Below are 17,266 nucleotides of genomic sequence, written 5' to 3' on the forward strand. Positions count from 1 at the left end.
GCCTCGCGTAATCAGTGAGACAACCGCCAGACGTCTTTTCCCCTGTCGATGAACTGTCATCCCTTGGTGGGCTTGCAGAGGTGTGGGTGGAGCAATCTAGACTGGGTCGACAGGTTTCGTCAAGCGCGAAAGATCCCGAATTGGTCTCCTTGCTACTTGGCGTCCTACATAAAGTATACATGTACAATACCCATGGCACTTCACCTTGAGGTCTACTAATACGACACAGGCGCTGGCTTAATAGTTTCTCCGGTCCTTCGGTCTCAATGGCTCGATACTTGGTTACAGGACCGATTTGGGTGCGTCCCAATATTTAGGTTCGGGAAAGGAAACAACTGAATCCTCCATCTTCATGCCAATTTGCCACCTTCCAAGCATAGGCCAGAAGTTCTCGTGTTCCCCGATAATGTGACCCTTTTCATCAGCTTGTCGGATATCGAACCAACCTAGACTCGTCTTCTTTGAGCTTTGACCTGGCGCAATGCTGCACCAGCGATCGGTCCCTGGTAATTCCCCCTGACTTCCACTTCCCTGGGGCAATGGGGGCTGAACAAGAGTTGCATCCACACCAACGTACTTCAAAATGTCAAGAGAGAGGGGGAACGACGGCACATATGGGATAGGCTTGAACGTGGCTTGGAAGAGAGGTGTGGTGCTTGCCGCGGTTTCTTCGATGTCACCGGATGTGTCGTGAGGGAAGACTCTCACAGAAGTGCTACCGTCGGAGTTTGTTTTCCAGTCGAAGGTTGCTAGATGTTTAGGAATGTTCCAATCTTCCTCCTTTGTGAGCAACTAGCGTAGCGTTGTGGTGAATGACAGAGGAAACTCACTCTTTCGCCCATTCCAGCATGTGTACTTCTGCGAAACGTAGATCCTGGTGATTCTTGCATTCTTCTTTTTGATGCGTTTGCCGTTCTCCTCAATCGTATACTCGTGAAATCCCGGACTCAAGATCAGTTCATCATAGGGACCGACTGGACTTTCAGTGTAACGAATGAACTGGATCATGCTGATCCCTCCAAGGGGACGGCTACCATCTGGGCAAATAAATGAAGAGTTCGCTTCGAGTGGAGAGTATGTGATCGTTGGAGGATGCTCTGCCTGCTTTCTGGGCACCCAGAAGCTGAAGAAGTAGACGTCGCCCTTGAGCTTCCATGGTGCAGGGACAGGGGTGATTTCGCTTAACGTCATGACGACACGATCTCTTTCTTATCGGTGTTTCGGGGGCTATGTGTAAGCCAACAACGACAATTCCCCAGAGATACTGCTGCTTGAGTAGAGATAAATGGAGAGACTGGATTTAATGGAAAGAATATCTGGCGTGGTTGGGAACGTCTATGAAGAGAAAGGTCAGATCTGGAAAAGACTGGAGTCAAGGCGAGAAGCTTGCCGGCGCATGAACGGCCCTCGACTATTTGTGGGGAGTGGAATGCCCCAGCAACACTTTATGTTCCTAGCCCCTGGCCTACCTAGGACAGTCGTGGCCTGTTGCATCCACCTATTCATTGTTGAGACTAGACTATTCGTAGTGTAGTCGAATCCATTCTTGCGGGGTTGAGCTCCGGGCCGCAATCACAAGGGGCCTCGGTGCTTGGCATTGCACCGACGATTGAATTGCCTTCTTCGGAAGAGGCAAGGGGCCATCTGATAATTTCTGGCATGCCAGTAGCGGACTAGGACACCTCGCTAATTCTTCGAAGCGCGCTTTTCTTCGCTATCATCGTCTTTGTTGTTTTGTTTAGATTGGGGTCTCCCTTATCTACCTCACATTGGACCTCCTGTAGCCACCGAAACAACTGCGTTCTCTTCATTCCTGTAAACCACGTGTGCTTTGGAGGGTTCCGCTAGTGAACCGAACCTCATGGTTTGTTCAAAACCTAGCCCTCCACCATGGACAATGAGGGGACTCAGGAATCACTTATAATACGTGATCAAATCAGACAAATTGGTGACATTGTCTCTTCAGGAGAGGCGCCCTCGCCTTCCATGAAGTCTTGCAAGTAACTACCATTCAACACTGTTAGTAAGTAGCCAGACAGTTGGGATTCTCATAAAAGATTAGGGGAGCACTCGCCATTCACCAACCAGACTATAAGTGCGTCTCGAATCTTCATCGCTCTTTGACCTTCCTCCCGCCTTCTCCCGCAAGCAGAAGAGGACACGGCTACCAGCAAAAATGCCAACGACATCGCCGGCCTTTGCCGGGTTGTCAGCCAGCCCCATGCGGCCCTTCTCAGAAATGAAGAAGACTCTTCCAGCTAATGCGCTGTATAAAGCGTCATTATAGGCTTTCGCAGCTCCATGCATTCCCGATGACTCTTGGTCAGTCATCAAAACATACCAGGCGTCCCAGAACTTGTCAGCTTCACCTTGACCGAGAACCGTCGCCTCGTGACGCGGCCCTCTTATCCTGACGCGGGATCCCACCAAAGTTCTTCGAAACGAGTCGACCAACGAAGTAGCCCCCTGACTTCCACTCGGAAGTAAAGACGCCCGTTCTAGCACCTGGGCTTGGATTGTCATAATCTGATCAAAGACCAACCCCGGTTTCCTGAACATCTTTGGCTCAAAAGACACCGCCCACTCAATATTATCCAGGACCTTACCTTGCAACAGTAGCTCATCTCCTTCGAATTTAGCTGAAGGCTTGCTTCCGTTACCCCCAGCTGCATAGTCGTTCTGCCATAGGAGAATCCTTTGGCCTCGTTGCACGGTCCAATCAGGACACCAAGTCGGCAAGTCGGGCATGCAACGTTTTGTCCTGTTGTGATGGCAGAGAACCTCGAGAGTTCCCGACGAGCCGACGGAAGCTTTGACTACATCTATGAAGAGATCTTTGACAGGGCGGTTGTAGTCCGGTTGTAGCATCGAGACCTCTCCGATTAGATGGAACAAGCTGTATACCTTGTCTCTAGGGTCGGAAGCTTTGAAACTCCGAAACCTGTAGAGAAGGCTGAGCGGGTCTCGTTTGGGGGCGCCTTTGGACCTTGACGCCTCCGAATGGCTATCTTGGTAGTCTTTGCGCGCCGTCATCAGATGACTTATTGGTGTCGATGCGATCTCCCTCATAAAGTATTCCTGTCCGCGCGGTAGAGCTGCATTGAATCTGACATCTACCAGGGTCCGCAGTGCCTCGGAAAAGGATTCACCGGACCACTCCAGGTCACCACAGACAAAGGCAACCTCAGTCGCAACTGCGAACTCTTGGATGACCCAGGATCTGCTCCACCATGGACTGCTCATTAACCCTTGTAGAGCCTTTTTCGTGGGCTGAGCATCTTTGGTGAATAATAAAGACGTGACGCGCCGATGGCCAAGCCGGTTACCCTCTCTCGCCAAAGCCTGTATCAGATCGACGGCGTGATGAGTACCAGTCGTACCCTCGCCTAGGAAAACAATGACCTTCGAAGCGTATCTGTACACTGACCACATCCTCTTGACCTGCAGATTGACTTCGGGGCGATCATGTTGATTGATGCATACTGCATCTATCCATAACAAGCGATCTTCTTTTGCCAACCGCAGGCGACGTAAAGCCGTTTCGAGGTTTTTGGTGATCTTGAATGGTTGTCCTTCCAGAATAATCTCGACTTTCTTCGTGGTGTCGCCCCATGCGTATGACAACGCCTCATACTTGTGCTGGATCTGTCCCAATACAGATGGCTTCAATTTGCAACTGATCGGCTGAGATCCATAGCCTGCGAGAAATTGAACGCATCGGAGAGCGTAGGCGAACTCTTGTGGTTCGGATCTTTCAGGTTCAGCATCCTTCAACGTCGAGAAGAGAGCCATCGCCAGGCTACTGCTGTCGGCAGACGAGGACACTAGACTAGAAAACTTGGCGCCAAGTACATGCAAAATGACAGCAACGCAGCGATCACTTCCGATGCATGAAGCGCTGTAGACCTGTCTCGCTTGGTTGCTGTGCGATGTTGAAGAGAGAAAAGTAAGGGAGGGGAAAGCGGTGTCGGGTACTGCTCAGGACTTAGCGTCTCTTCTCAATTGGCTCGCTGGAGTTAAATGATCAGTGTCACTAGGCTCATTAGTCCTTGGTGCCACCTAAACGATCAGCTCACAAATCAATTGTAATTAGAGCAGTACAGCATTTATTAGCGACGTGGATATGAGAAGGAATTCAGATTGCCTAAGTTGACGACAGGACCTCCTGGTTTCCAGAACGTGACTTCGGCCCCTAAATAGGATGTCGAACGTCTCGACATTGCACCACGAGAGGGGAATCGCGGTAACGGAGCAGTAGTAATAGGTCGAGGTGGCATCGAGATCAACAATGTAATGATGAGAAACAAACGGACACGCAGTATCTCCTTGAAACCATCAAAGCATGCCAAGAGCGGGTGATCTCATTGTGAGATCTTCAAGACTCACTCAGGTACTCACTGTTGGCGGATACACGTTAAGGAGTTGCTAGGAAAATGCCGTGTTATCCCATCAACTACTAGAAGCCGTCAGTATATCCGTCACTAGTCTTTCTCCAGCTTTCGCTTAATTCTGAACCTTCCAGAGACGAAAACATTGGAAGTAAGGTTGACTGTCATTATAATTCATTATCACTTTATAGGAAAACCCGTCCACATACGTTGACGCCATCTGGCTGTTACCGGGATATTCAGTTCTGGCTTGACGCAAATATCGAGTAGGTCTCATCATCGGCCCCTTATTTGTAATCAATCAGAAGGCAGGGAGAGCGTCTCAGATTCACTCCGAACCCTCCGAGGCCGCAGACGCACCACACGCGCGTCAGTACTTACATTCATGTCCAGAACAGCTATCACTAGGTTGTTACTAGGGCTATTCGTCTCCTCCATAGCGATAACGAGGAGTTGCCAGATGGACCCTGCACTTTGTTCATAACTTCATCGACCGCGTCATGATCTGGCTTCTTTTATTAGGTCAACCCACAGTCGATTCGGGCTCGGCCACGAATTTCCAAGTTTATCCGCAAGCCAAGGCACTGCGGATTCCGAAACATGACCTGAACGGCTAAACCGGCATGTATTGGTCAAGATGCGCGCGGTACACAGCCTCTTATTACCACGCAGCCAATATCCATGCTTTACATAAAGTCGCGGGATCCTGAAGGAGGGGCGACGGAGCCTGGACTCTTCGTCCACGAGTCATGAACTCGTAGGGCTGCCACGCCTCTGGAGCTGTCAGTCCAAACATTATTAAAGTTTATCTCCATATGGCTTAAATTATCGGCATCGTGTAAGCGACTTGCACCATCGCTAAGAATAACCGCACCAGCAGCTCTCAGTCAGCCCAGGCACGTGGGGGAGCTTTCTCGCGATCATGCTCATTAACATGGCGCAAAGTTCTCCTGACAGTAAATTGATTGACTGAACTTTACGCCAAGACGGGAAAGTTGAGATGACAGCTATTGCCTCAGTTCGTCGGCCGCTAGCAGAAGCCTTGGTGACCCGTCTTAGACGGTAAGAATTCTATATATTCTAGTACCAAAATATGATTCGTTCCATATCGATTGCATCTGTCCACCGCTCACAATCCTTTGAGACTCATTCAATCTTTACCTTCGCTCTTTGAGCACAGTCATTCTTTACCTACCCCTTCGTTCATATGCATCTCAACGGCCTACTCCGCGGGCTCACCCTGCTGTTACTCAGCAGCGGGGCCGTCTCTCTCCCGCACCAGGATAGCCGGAACGATCTGATGCACAGCAGACGCCACCTGATGGCGAGGCAAGCTCCCGTCTCAAACACCACAAGACCAGCTAGCACCAGGGCCTCCTCCACACAACCCCTAATCACTCCCGACCCTAGAACATCCACACGCGTATCATCCACATGGACAACCATCGGGACGTCAAGCTCAGCACCGACAACTCAGACAATCTCTGGTGGAGAGGTCGTCGTAGCAGTTATCGGAGCAACCTACGTAGCTGGCGCTGGCGGCGGATCTCTCGTGGTTGCAGGTGTCACCCACGCGCTAGCTCCCGGAGCTGTTGTGTCAATCATCGGTACCGGAGCGAACGGTGATACTCCTGAGATTGAAAACATCTCGAATCCGGCCCCATCACAAAATCCGCAAACCTCGGATCCGGCAGAATCCAAGCCTCCTTCTTCTGCTCCGTCTGTTCCCAGCTCTACCTCCGCAGCACCTACTTCAACATCTGCAACATCGTCTTCCACGCCGTCATCCACAGCTGTACCAACGCCCTACATCATCCTAACTTCGCAAAACTCCACAAAACAAGAGATTCAAGACCTCAACAACACACTCTCAAGAGATGCTGCACCAAGGTCACTGGAGGAGGTCATTAGTGACCGCACCGGCTTGGTGGCCATGTTCAAGGCGAACATCACTACTGAGCAGGCAAACGCTATGTCCAAGCGTCCTGGTGTAAGTCTTAGTTTCTTTAAGTACGTAAGTGCTCACAGTACTAAAAGAACACATAGGTTGCCGGTGTCACTCCTGATGAGAGGCTGGAAGAAGAGCAACCGCCGTCATCTTCTGCACCGCCTTCATCTGCATCGCGCCAGCCAACAGCGACTGGCCCTCCTGGTTCGCCAAAGACAAGTGTTCCTAACCCGTCTGATATTGCACTACAATCGGATGCAGTTGATGAACTCAAGGCAATTTCGCAGCCAGCTGGAGCAAGCATTGCGGACTTGCCTGGATTCGGATATGCTTCTGAAGCTGGAAAGGGAGTCACGATTTATGTCATTGACACGGGCGCCAATGCTGAGAACTCCGTATGAAATCCTCAAAAAGAATGCCCTCGTCCGAGACCAATTGCTAACTCATGGCAGGAATGGACGGGCATGACGGGAACGAAGGGCTTTATGTACGCCCCTGGCGCGACGAAGGACGAGACTGACTTCTTGAACCATGGCTCCTGTGTAGCTTCGAAAGCAGCGGGACCAGCATACGGCACCGCCAAGGGAGCTGATTTGATTGCTGTGAAGCTTCCAGGCACTCTCTCGCTCTCCGCTATCTTCACAGCTTTGATTGAGATTAGCAACGATGTCTTCCAGAAGAAGCTTGAGGGCAAAGCTGTCATCAACATGTCCCTAGGATCTCGTAAGTCTCACGACAAACCTCGTTCTCTATCGGCCTGGTTGTGCTGCACTTTTCAGAACATGTTAACCATCCACCTATGACAGGTATCCCCGACAAATTGTCGTCTACCACCACCGCGTACAAGCTACTGCTTGTAGCCCTTATGGCGGAAGATATCGTCATCGTCACGGCGTCTGGAAATGATGCTGTGAGTGTTCCAAAACTGCGCCTTCTATTTTTGGCCTTCCATCTTGCTAATCACGTTTCATTGTTCAGCAATATGGCGTGGATGATGTGACAGAGTACCCTGCTCTCTTCGGGCCTACCACGGATATCATCGTCGTTGGAGCGACTGAGAATGACGGCTACCGTGCATTTTTCTCCCAAGGCACTGGAGATCAACTAACTGTTTCTGCCCCCGGTTTCGTCGATTGTGCCTCTGGTAGATCTGCCGGTTCGCAGGAGCTTTATGGGACTTCGTTCGGTAAGTATTTGACATGTTTTGACAAAGACTACAGTCTGAGAAGCACGCATGACTAACACTCAATCTTAAGCCGCTCCCGCAGTCGCTGGCGTAATTGCAGTCTGGCTATCTCAAGACGAGCACAAGGCGCGTCTTCAGGTCCCGGGCTCAGTCGCCACAAACGTCAAGGAGATGGTCAAATCTCTCGCATACTCAAGAGTCGAGGGCGAGCCCGCCGTCATCTGGAACGGTATTGACCCTCGTGGTTTGGCATGTTCTGCCCCTGGATCTTCTGCGGGTAGACGTCGCCAAGCAGCGCCTTCGGGAGGCGCTGGTTCCTGTCAGGCAACTTCCGTTGCCTCTGCAGCTCCCACCAGCACCTCTGTTCCAGAGGCGCCGACCTCGACCTCTGTTCCAGCTCCGACCTCTGCTGCGCCTTCGTCATCGGCATCTGCACAGCCTTCCCCGCCACCAAAACCGACATGGAGTGATGCTCCCCAAGGCTTTACTAAGGTTTTGGAGCGTGATGGAGTAGCTAGTGCCGACTACGATGCCACTTCTGATAGCGCAAGTGAGGGAGTGACGAGCGGAATAGAGCAGTGGTGTCTCTCTAAGTGCACAGGTCAGTCTACTCCATCCACGAGCCGTCTTGCCCGTCTAACACTCTCTTCACAAAGATCAATGCGCCTCTGTCTTCCTTTACAGGGTTCTTCAATTCAACCGCGGTGCCTACAACCCTTATTATATCTGCAATAGGTTCGTCCTTCCCGTTCGAGTGTCAGATTTCAAACTATCAGCGAAAACCTAACATTTGGCACCTCAGGTATAACAAGGTGTGGTCTGATACCTTTATCCAAACTGGGATCAGTTCAAGTGACGCGGGCGTAGCATTCAAGTGAGTTGCTTCAAGAGCGTCCTATTTGTATCTTTTTGGCTAACTCTGTCTTCAGCAAAGTATAGGATGCAAAAAAGAATGTGTCCGCGCTTGGTATCTCCAGTACTCAAGTGATTGCAATCATGATACCATGATGTTGATACTCCTACGTGATTACTTCTTAGGGTCATACAAAAGAGAAACCAAATTTCCAAGCTTTCACGAGAATTTTCTTTCCGATTGCTTTCCATGCCTAAGACGGCAAACAAGAACTGCAAATATTAAGATCCTTCTGGCTGGTCTCTAGCCTGCATGCATAATTGTTCCCTCCCTGTCTATAATGCTACCATATATATACTCGATCACTCTTTTTGCAATTGTCAAGGTTACAAGAGCGGATTTGCATACCTTCAATTGAGCGACAACTAACTTGGTAGTTTCATGTAAGAACTTCTCAAAGGCCGCAATCCGAGGCTAAGGCGGCGCATTCCACTCATTGAGATAGAGCCGTCAAGTGAGAGCAGACTAAGGTACCGTATGCAAAGCAAGATGCTGCCATTCAGACTTTGATACTAACGTACCTATCTTGAAATCACCTCATCTGCACATACTGGGTACCAACTGCTTCATCGCTCTTGTCGGGGCTTGAAGTACACCCACAAGGGAGGCTTGTCCCAGAAGAAGAAAACTTTTTGACCAGCTGCCCAAGATTTACTCTCCGGCGCCAGCTCCAAGTCGAAGTTCCAAATTATGCGGGCAAGAATTAACCTCATCTCAGCAAAAGCAAGGCTAGACACGCATGATGTTAGCAACCATCTCGATCAAGACCTCAAGGTCGAGGAAGAGCACGTTCAAGTACTAGAAAACATACTTCATGCCTAAGCAATTGCGAGGGCCATAAGAAAACGGCTGATGCAAGTTTTTCTGGTCGCCATCGAAACGCTCATCATCCAACCAACGCTCCGGGATAAACGCGTCCGGATAAAGAAACTTAGTGGGATCGTGATACGCAGCATACTGCCAGATACCAAGAGTCGTCTGCATGGTATTTGATGTTAGCATGAAACTCAAACAAGCCGCGTCATCATGCAGGTAGGCAAACTCACTCCTCCAGTGACCCAGTCCCCGGCGATCTGCGCACCGCTCGGAGGCGTCTGACGCAACAAGGCAATTGCAACAGCAGGATAAACTCGCATTGACTCTCTGAGAACAGCAAGCATGTAAGGAAGACTCTGGACGCTGTTGACATCAATCTCCTGCTCGCTCTTGAATGCTGAGCGAACTTCGGCGTTCAGCTTTGCGAGGACTTCGGGGTGGTTGCCCAGAAAGTATGTCGTTGCCGCGAGAGTCGTAGCAGTTGTCTCAGAGCCGGCGGTGGTGAGAAGAACCATGTTATCCCTCATCTCCATCGGAGACATTTCCTACACACCATATCTGTGAGATGAAAACGTAGGAGATTTTGGCTGTGGGTTCGATGGTCGGTACTCACGTGTTTCTCGCCGCTCTTCAACAAGGCTTGAACAAAGTCTGGCCGATCACCCCCAATAGCCAGCCGCTTCTTCAGATTCTCCTCGGCCATCACCTGGCTTAGATGCCGCTGTTTCAGCACATCCTTGGGAACAAAAAGAATGAAGTAGAGAGGTTTTAACACAGAGAAGAGAGGGAAGTCGCTAATGGCTTGAATCCACGGGATGATCTTCATGGACGCGAAGAAGCTGTCCACCCAAGGGTGCGAGGCCGAGTTCTGCAGACATCCAAAGGGCTCGCCAAAGGCCAGATCCCCAACAATGTCGAACGTCGTCCACTCAAACCACTTGGAAGCATCCATAGCCACCGTTCCACGTTTGCTGTGTTCATGTACTCTCTGAATAAAGAGGCTGATCAATCGGTCCATCAGGGGCTGTTGCTCCGCCATTGCTCGAGCAGAGAACGCGTGAGACAGAAGTCGTCGTGCGGGCCCGTGCCTCTCGCGTGATGCCGAGATAAGACTTTTGTCCATCTCTTCGTTGCCGTACTTTGGATCTTTCCCGTTCTCGTCTTGTCCGCGCTTGAGATGTCCGCAGACATCCTTCCATGCGTCAGCGTGTGCAAGTGCCAGCTCGTTGGGTCCAACGCGCACGACGTCGCCGTAGCGCTTGTGCAGTTCTAGAATGGTCAGGTGGGGAGTGCCTCGGAGGATGTTGACGGCTGCAGGTACAGGCGTAGCTGCCCATAGCCAGGGTCCCGGGTAGCGGCGTAAGGGGTGGAAGAAGAGGTTGTAGATGACCGTTGCCACTCCGTAGATGCTTAGCTGAGAAAGTGATTAGCTTGGGTAAGGCTTTTTTGTTTCCGGCTGACATACCGCGGCCGCTGAAACAAGGAGCGACAACGCGGCTGAAGGCATCACGAATGTGATGACAGACTTAGCTGCAGTGACTGCTAAGAGATAGTGAAAAGACGAGTATCAACTGAGATCTTGTAACAGAGATTGCAGCTTGGTTTGATGATTCTTGCTCCAAAAACCACGTAAACAGATGCCGAGGGGTTCATTTAGGGTATTTCTATTCCATGTACTCTCGCAAGACCAACTTGAGTCGTCCGCCGAGCAACGGCCTAAAAGTACAACTCTGTCCTGTCAGTCCGTCCCCTGGCTCCGGCTCGGTTGCGCAACGCAGCCCGCCCGGCCCGCCGATCTCCCAGGAGCTCGGGTCTCAATTTCCAAGCCGGGGGCCGTTTCCCGAACGGCGGACCTTGTCTTAACGGCTCCTCGCCTATCGCACAATGTCCACCCTAGCGTCCAGCCAATGAAAGCCAAGGTATTGCATTGGTCTTAGCGTCTGACGTTTGCTTTCCGACATCTCGGCACTAGGATCAGCGTTGCTTTCTAGTTTACGCCATGTGCATAAGGTACGATGAGGTTGTCATCGGTTAGCTGTCAGAGCTGTCCGTGGACCGTTCGGGGGAACATGGATGCTCGTAAAAGACTAGTCAATGTCGGGGAATATGGAGATCATATTGGCACGTCTGCGGGTGACTCCTGATGTCCGAGGCGACTGAATAAAGCCATGCGCTTGAGGACGAATCAAGTCCAACTTGGCAGTTCAACGACCCAGGTTCGATGTTCCTCATCAAGGGAGGCAAACGCACCATCCTTGAGTCCCCGGACCCATTTTTCAGACCACCATCTTGTCGGAAGCCTTTGGATTATTTTGCAAAAGTACGTGTACACGACCAGTGCTTCCTGGGAGGCATTATGGCCCTGAATCAAAGCTATCAAATCCCCCCTATGGTCCGATACGTTGCTAATCCAGAGGAACCCGTGAAAGATGTCTCTGCTCTCAGGGAACTCGGCCAGGACCGCAAAAGTCGCTTCAAGCTCTTCCGCGGCGTGCAGGTACGTTTCGTAATGTTCGTTCAGCTCGGTTTGTCTTATGCGAGCAAGTAAGGTGCTGAGGTATTGCTTCTTTGACGTCCTCTCACGGTCTGCGAGCATTCCTATCGTGTAGCCAATGACTGGGTGAGTTAGACTGGTCGTGGTGTGTAGTGCCATTGACGCCAGCGCGATTGATCTTGATCCGTGGAAGAACACCATCCAGTCCGGTGATGATATTTCTTTTCGACTCGGACGGCCAAACAAGGCATCTTGGGGGTGTTCCGTCTGTGAGATGACTACGAGAGTACCGGGGATGTTAGCGCCACATGTTGTTCGAGTAGGGAAGTGGACTATGCGTACTATAAAACATGATGAACATTGAATATAGGAAAAGGTTTTCTCGCATTGCGACATCTTCCACTTGGTCTATATGATGTATTGATGCAATAGTTGCCGCTGTCGATGTGTTGTGGTGCTTCAGTGCATGTCGAAAGAGGGCTTCTTCTCGCGCTGGGTTCAGAGTTGCTAGGTGAACGGCGGACAGGGCCAGTAAGCTCCGCATGACAAAGTCACAGCGGAACCCGATTTGCGCCGCATTCCTCAGCCAGAAAGTCCGAATCACAGGGCTGACTGTCAAGCTATCGTATGTATAGAGTGTCCAGTGATGTATGAGTTCGAGATCAAGCATATTGAGATCAAGTGCTCCGTCCCTGAAGGAAAGACTATGAGACAGAGTTGATGTCGTAGTCTCCGTGGGAGGGTATGGTTTTGGTGAAGGGTAACTGCAGGCAATAGCTTGCCTGGTGCATTGGCTGCATTGTGGTCTTCTCTCATCGCACTGTCCCGAATAGAAGTTAGATATGGGCTCAACTTGGCCTTGGATGGCCGCCTGCCTTACTTTTACGTGCCTCGTCTTACAGGCAACACATCCCGTTCGAACCTTCTTGTGAGCTCTCTTAGGCCCATTTCTCAAGGAAGGAAGGTTTTCCATGTCAATATCTGGCGTTAACAGCTTTGGCGGGCACTAAGTATTAAGTAGTTAGGGGTCCGGCGGCAAGCGTCAGTGGGTTGCAGCCGAGGTCAAGGGTTACTGCTCGAGGGATCTAGCTGCATCGACACCGGCAAGTCTTAGAGCTGGTAGAACGCATAACGGGTTGTCTTGATCAGATTGTTGTTCCGTCAAAGGAATGAAGCGGACGGGTTGCCTTTGCGGTTGAGTTACTGACGACGGATTTACGGGGCCCGCGCAGGCGGGTTCGGATCACTTGGCCCCACTTCGGACTCGCGACGAGAACGAAGTGGGGCTGCGCTTCGACTTAGACGGAGGGTCAATCATGATCAACGAATTGCGTGAAAGGCCTACAAGCTCGCGCTCTTGAACAACTCGATGAGGGATCTCATAATTGTATTTGAGAATACCATTGTATCTGAGCTCTCGTTTTATTCTGGATTATTTGGTTCTGGTAAACTTATCTGAGGCCTGGCTTCGCAAGATGCATAGATGTGGACCATGACAAGCATCAGCTGAAGCCTCATGGAAGCTTCGTGTTCCCGAAGCTGTAAGTCGAATTGGCTGCTCTCTTCAATTTCTAATTGAAACCCAGTTAGTAAATCCCTGAGATCCTATCCCCTGGTTCTAGTCTTCCTATATGCCTTGCCACTAGCCCTGAGTATCAGAGCTTGGGACCCATACGTACTTCCCGGGCTTTAAGAAGCCCCGCTACCCCTTCCGTTCCTCCGTCTATTCCAATCTTCATTGCTCCTACTTCTGGAAGGAAAAGTTCTTTCTTCTGTACATTATGTCAAAGTCTCTTGCAAGCCAGGTGCCCCGCGCCGTGGGACTCGCGACGAGATCATTTCCAGCACCGGCCAGCGTTCGACGCATAGCAACTTCCCCTAGCTACCAGCAATCTGTCTCTCCACGCCCCAACCGTCGCGAGATCGCCCTTCCTACACAATCACAGCCTAAGTCCCTTGTGGAATATGCTGTGTATGTACCCCAGTCCCAGGCGCATCACCCTTGGGTTGCTACTAATCAATCTTTCGCCAGAACCACCCTCGACAAGCTCGCCAACTGGGGTCGTCAGTCATCGATGTACCCAATGACATTCGGCCTCGCATGTTGCGCCGTAGAGATGATGCAAATAGCCGGGCCACGATACGATCAAGACCGATTCGGCTTCATGTTCCGAGCATCACCGCGACAGTCAGACGTCATGATAGTCGCCGGTACTGTCACGAATAAGATGGCGCCCGCTTTCCGCCAAGTCTACGATCAGATGCCGGAACCGCGTTGGGTCATTAGTATGGGGAGCTGCGCCAACGGCGGAGGGTATTACCACTACAGTTATTCTGTAGTTCGTGGTTGTGATCGCTTGGTGCCGGTGGATATCTATGTTCCTGGATGCCCGCCCACGAGCGAGGCGCTGCTTTATGGAATGATGCAACTACAACGGAAGATGCGACAGGGAAGAACGTCGAGAATGTGGTATCGTAAATGAGCTGCACAAATATTCCTGTGGATCTGTTATCTACGCTTACTAGATGCTGTTTATCTCATCTTATTGGTGAAGAGGAAAGAATCGTATCTTATCAAATCCATGGCTCAGCTGGAAAGGTGGAATTCTAAAGACGTCTGGCATTCGGAAAGCGCTCTATGGCACAGGCAAGTCGTAAAGGATCATACCGTATCAGGCTACATACCTTGGTGGATTCGGTCTTTAGATGAAGGGGAAAGGGGTCATAGGATGCAAAGTTACCTCATCTGTCATCTGTCACATCATGAGTTGGATGCTTGAGTTGTTGTCTACCTCGATGAAGTCTCCCGAGGTATTACTGCATCCGTTGTTCAATTCATGGTGTCGTCAGATACCTTTTTCCCTCCGTATTGCAAACCCGGGATCATTGGTCTCCCCAAGTCCAGAATTCGTGACGAGGACAGATTCGGATGGAGAAGAGAGACTCTGAGAGTTAAATGAGGGTATCTGATTCAATTTTCAATCTCTTAAAACAAGTTTTCCGTTGTACCCCTGAACGCCATGCCATGCGACATCCCCGAAACCCCGCCCAAGCACCGTCCGTCTAGAAAGCGGTCCTGCGCTTGCGCCCAGTGTATTTGGAGGTAGACTTGACGACCTTTCCCTTCCTCTCCATCTGCTCCTTCTTCTTGACGATCCACGCCTTACTTCCCTTCTTGATGTCACCCTTGCCACTCTGCTGACTGGCCTTCCTCCTCGCGTCCTCGACATCGACGTTGTCCATACCATCAACGACATTTGTGATGTCTCCTCCGCGACCGCCCTCTGCAGTACCGCCGACAGTCAGCACAAGATAGAGCTTGACGTTCTTTGTCTCGGGGTCATCCTCGAGCAGACCGGCGCCGAAGCCGGCCTTGACTGCGGCCTGAGTAATCATGTTGCGTTGGGTGTCGTTCTTGGGGTAGAACTGGCACACGGCGCGACCTCCTCTGCGTAATGACGCATAGAGGCCGTTGAAGAATCTGGTGAGGCGGCCCTCGGGCGAGGTATCACTGCTCTCGGCGTTGCAAAGCCATTGAATTGCGGAAATGCTGATAGCAGCGTCGAAGGAGCCGGCGCGGAATGGTACGCCCTGTCCGATATCTGCGAGGAGGAGATCGCCCTCTACGTCTCTTTGGAGAGCAATATCGAGCATGGATGGTGAGACATCCATGCCGACCCAGGTGTGTGGTCCACCATCTTCAGGGCCCTCGGCGGTAAGGATTTCGCCGGAGAGACCGCTGCCGCAGCCAACGTCGAGAATGAAGGAAGGCTGTTTGAGGTCGAGGAGCTCAAGAGCACGGCGGGTCATGGACGCCTGGATATTCTGGATACGAGAACTCGTCGTGTACTTGCGGGCTTCGGAGTCATTGTAGTGGATGTCGGCCGCACTGAGAGCAGAGAGATTTGGTCAGCTGGAGGCACATGGCGGGGTTGGAGGGGAGGCCTGTAGCCTACAGGGTATCCTCAGGGCGCGACATATTGGGCAGTTTCTGTTGGAAGATTGAACTCGGCCGATCTTGAATGGAGCCTCCCGTCAATATTCGCTTCAAGGCAGTCTGTCGTCAAGCCGGCGCATCGAAGAATTGGGCGGTGAATTGTGTGTCGTGAGAAATCCTCAAAAATTCACAACTGGGGGGTCACGGATAGTTATCGATAAGAAACCCGACAACCACCATCAATCATTATCGATAAGGATAAGGTCCCCTGCGACAGCCGGGGGTTACACTAAGGTACTCAGGTTAGTGAGGTCGAAGGCCGGAGGATGCGTCCAATCAAACGATCGCTTATCTCATTCACCGCGGATCATGGAATCTCCCGAGTGCCCGTCCACTGCGGTACCTACCCGACGCGCAGAGGCCACGCTTTCGCAAAGTGGATTTCACGACGCGCCCTGGCCAGCTCCGTCATAGCTTCAAGAGACAATGTAGGGAGCTTCTGTGCACAACCCTCCTCCCCCGGCAGACCAATAATTCAACAACTTCACACACTCTCTCTTTTCATTTCTCACTTCACTTCATGCGACATACTACGACGACATTCTAAACATAACGTCCGTCACCATGTGGATTCTACCTTTGGTCGGCTACCTTGGCTCCATCGTGGGCTTCTGCTTTCTGACCCTCGCCATCGGTTCGTCCTGATCCCCCGGATTCTCCCTTGGCACTCGGGTTGAGGATGCTTCCTTACTAACACCCCTGTGTCTAGCTTCCGGTCTGTATTACTTATCGGAGCTTGTCGAGGAGCATACCGTTTTTGCGAAGCGCCTTCTTACAAAGTTGATTTACTCGGTTATTGTTTTGCAGCTCTTGCTATGCATCGTCGACCGATTTCCTTTCAAGTTGACCCTCATGGGAGTTGTCTCCCATGTCGTCTACCTCGGCAACATGCGCCGATTCCCTTTCGTTAGGCTGACTGACCCTCTGTTCCTGGCCTCTTGTGGTATGTTTCTGTGCTGCTATACATCCACGTTCGGAACTAACCTTTGCTTGTCTAGTTCTGGTCCTCGTCAACCACTACATTTGGTTCCGCCACTTCTCTGCCGCGCAGCAAAGATCGTACTCGAACATGCACTCTTACTACGATCAACCCGACGTCCCGAGCTTCACCGAGATCGCCTCATACTTTGGGCTCTGCGTTTGGCTCATTCCCTTTGCTCTCTTCGTGAGCTTGTCCGCTAGCGACAACGTCCTGCCTACGATGGGAAGCGAAGACCCCTTGCGGGACTCCTCTGGCAAGAGCAAGCGCCAAGGTTTCGTCAAGTCTATCGTAGATACAGTTCTTGGTGCGCTCGCGGAAGTCTTCAGAACAGTCGGATGGGAGCGGAGTTGATCTTCTCATAGCGTCAGCGAAAAATAGACGGATGTCACATGCCGAGCATGTGGTGTGTACAATATGTCGGTAGTCTACGGTAACTACGGTATTATCAACCCTGAAAAGGAGCGAGAGAATAGATACCTGGGGATTTTCTCCAGCCAAAAGGCTCCTCTTGGCGTTGTGCTGCTTGTGCGGCTCTTTTGCAC

The 17,266-nt window shown here is 51.2% G+C and overlaps 8 protein-coding genes across 8 annotated transcripts; 3 read left to right on the forward strand and 5 right to left on the reverse strand.

Annotated features, from left to right (window-relative positions):
* Positions 1 to 282: 282 nt before the first annotated feature.
* Positions 283 to 1,191, reverse strand: CCOS01_12301 (uncharacterized protein; the record flags this gene model as incomplete). The annotated part of the gene is made up of 2 exons (XM_060460450.1): positions 283 to 773; positions 831 to 1,191. The coding sequence occupies 2 exons, from the start codon at positions 1,189 to 1,191 to the stop codon at positions 283 to 285; spliced, it is 852 nt and encodes a 283-aa protein (XP_060309393.1).
* An 867-nt stretch (positions 1,192 to 2,058) lies between these two features.
* CCOS01_12302 (uncharacterized protein) lies at positions 2,059 to 3,792 on the reverse strand (the record flags this gene model as incomplete). The annotated part of the gene is made up of 1 exon (XM_060460451.1): positions 2,059 to 3,792. One exon carries the CDS (start codon positions 3,790 to 3,792, stop codon positions 2,059 to 2,061), a length of 1,734 nt encoding a protein of 577 aa, XP_060309394.1.
* Positions 3,793 to 5,595: 1,803 nt separating this feature from the next.
* Positions 5,596 to 8,400, forward strand: CCOS01_12303 (uncharacterized protein; the record flags this gene model as incomplete). The annotated part of the gene is made up of 8 exons (XM_060460452.1): positions 5,596 to 6,378; positions 6,435 to 6,731; positions 6,789 to 7,059; positions 7,143 to 7,246; positions 7,315 to 7,522; positions 7,593 to 8,123; positions 8,179 to 8,257; positions 8,325 to 8,400. 8 exons carry the CDS (start codon positions 5,596 to 5,598, stop codon positions 8,398 to 8,400), a joined length of 2,349 nt encoding a protein of 782 aa, XP_060309395.1.
* A 601-nt stretch (positions 8,401 to 9,001) lies between these two features.
* Positions 9,002 to 10,758, reverse strand: CCOS01_12304 (cytochrome P450 monooxygenase; the record flags this gene model as incomplete). The annotated part of the gene is made up of 5 exons (XM_060460453.1): positions 9,002 to 9,164; positions 9,247 to 9,413; positions 9,482 to 9,796; positions 9,865 to 10,665; positions 10,717 to 10,758. 5 exons carry the CDS (start codon positions 10,756 to 10,758, stop codon positions 9,002 to 9,004), a joined length of 1,488 nt encoding a protein of 495 aa, XP_060309396.1.
* A 678-nt stretch (positions 10,759 to 11,436) lies between these two features.
* On the reverse strand, positions 11,437 to 12,106 carry CCOS01_12305 (C6 zinc finger protein; the record flags this gene model as incomplete). The annotated part of the gene is made up of 2 exons (XM_060460454.1): positions 11,437 to 12,023; positions 12,088 to 12,106. 2 exons carry the CDS (start codon positions 12,104 to 12,106, stop codon positions 11,437 to 11,439), a joined length of 606 nt encoding a protein of 201 aa, XP_060309397.1.
* Positions 12,107 to 13,526: 1,420 nt separating this feature from the next.
* Positions 13,527 to 14,228, forward strand: CCOS01_12306 (NADH-ubiquinone oxidoreductase 19.3 kDa subunit; the record flags this gene model as incomplete). Its single annotated transcript, XM_060460455.1, has 2 exons — positions 13,527 to 13,717; positions 13,778 to 14,228. 2 exons carry the CDS (start codon positions 13,527 to 13,529, stop codon positions 14,226 to 14,228), a joined length of 642 nt encoding a protein of 213 aa, XP_060309398.1.
* A 580-nt stretch (positions 14,229 to 14,808) lies between these two features.
* Positions 14,809 to 15,724, reverse strand: CCOS01_12307 (methyltransferase; the record flags this gene model as incomplete). Its single annotated transcript, XM_060460456.1, has 2 exons — positions 14,809 to 15,634; positions 15,702 to 15,724. 2 exons carry the CDS (start codon positions 15,722 to 15,724, stop codon positions 14,809 to 14,811), a joined length of 849 nt encoding a protein of 282 aa, XP_060309399.1.
* A 582-nt stretch (positions 15,725 to 16,306) lies between these two features.
* On the forward strand, positions 16,307 to 17,075 carry CCOS01_12308 (transmembrane adaptor Erv26; the record flags this gene model as incomplete). Its single annotated transcript, XM_060460457.1, has 3 exons — positions 16,307 to 16,376; positions 16,452 to 16,685; positions 16,741 to 17,075. The coding sequence occupies 3 exons, from the start codon at positions 16,307 to 16,309 to the stop codon at positions 17,073 to 17,075; spliced, it is 639 nt and encodes a 212-aa protein (XP_060309400.1).
* Positions 17,076 to 17,266: the final 191 nt, after the last annotated feature.

Source organism: Colletotrichum costaricense, assembly GCF_030867565.1.
Source record: "Colletotrichum costaricense strain IMI 309622 chromosome Unknown Scaffold_14.1, whole genome shotgun sequence".
NCBI classification, from domain to species: domain Eukaryota; kingdom Fungi; phylum Ascomycota; class Sordariomycetes; order Glomerellales; family Glomerellaceae; genus Colletotrichum; species Colletotrichum costaricense.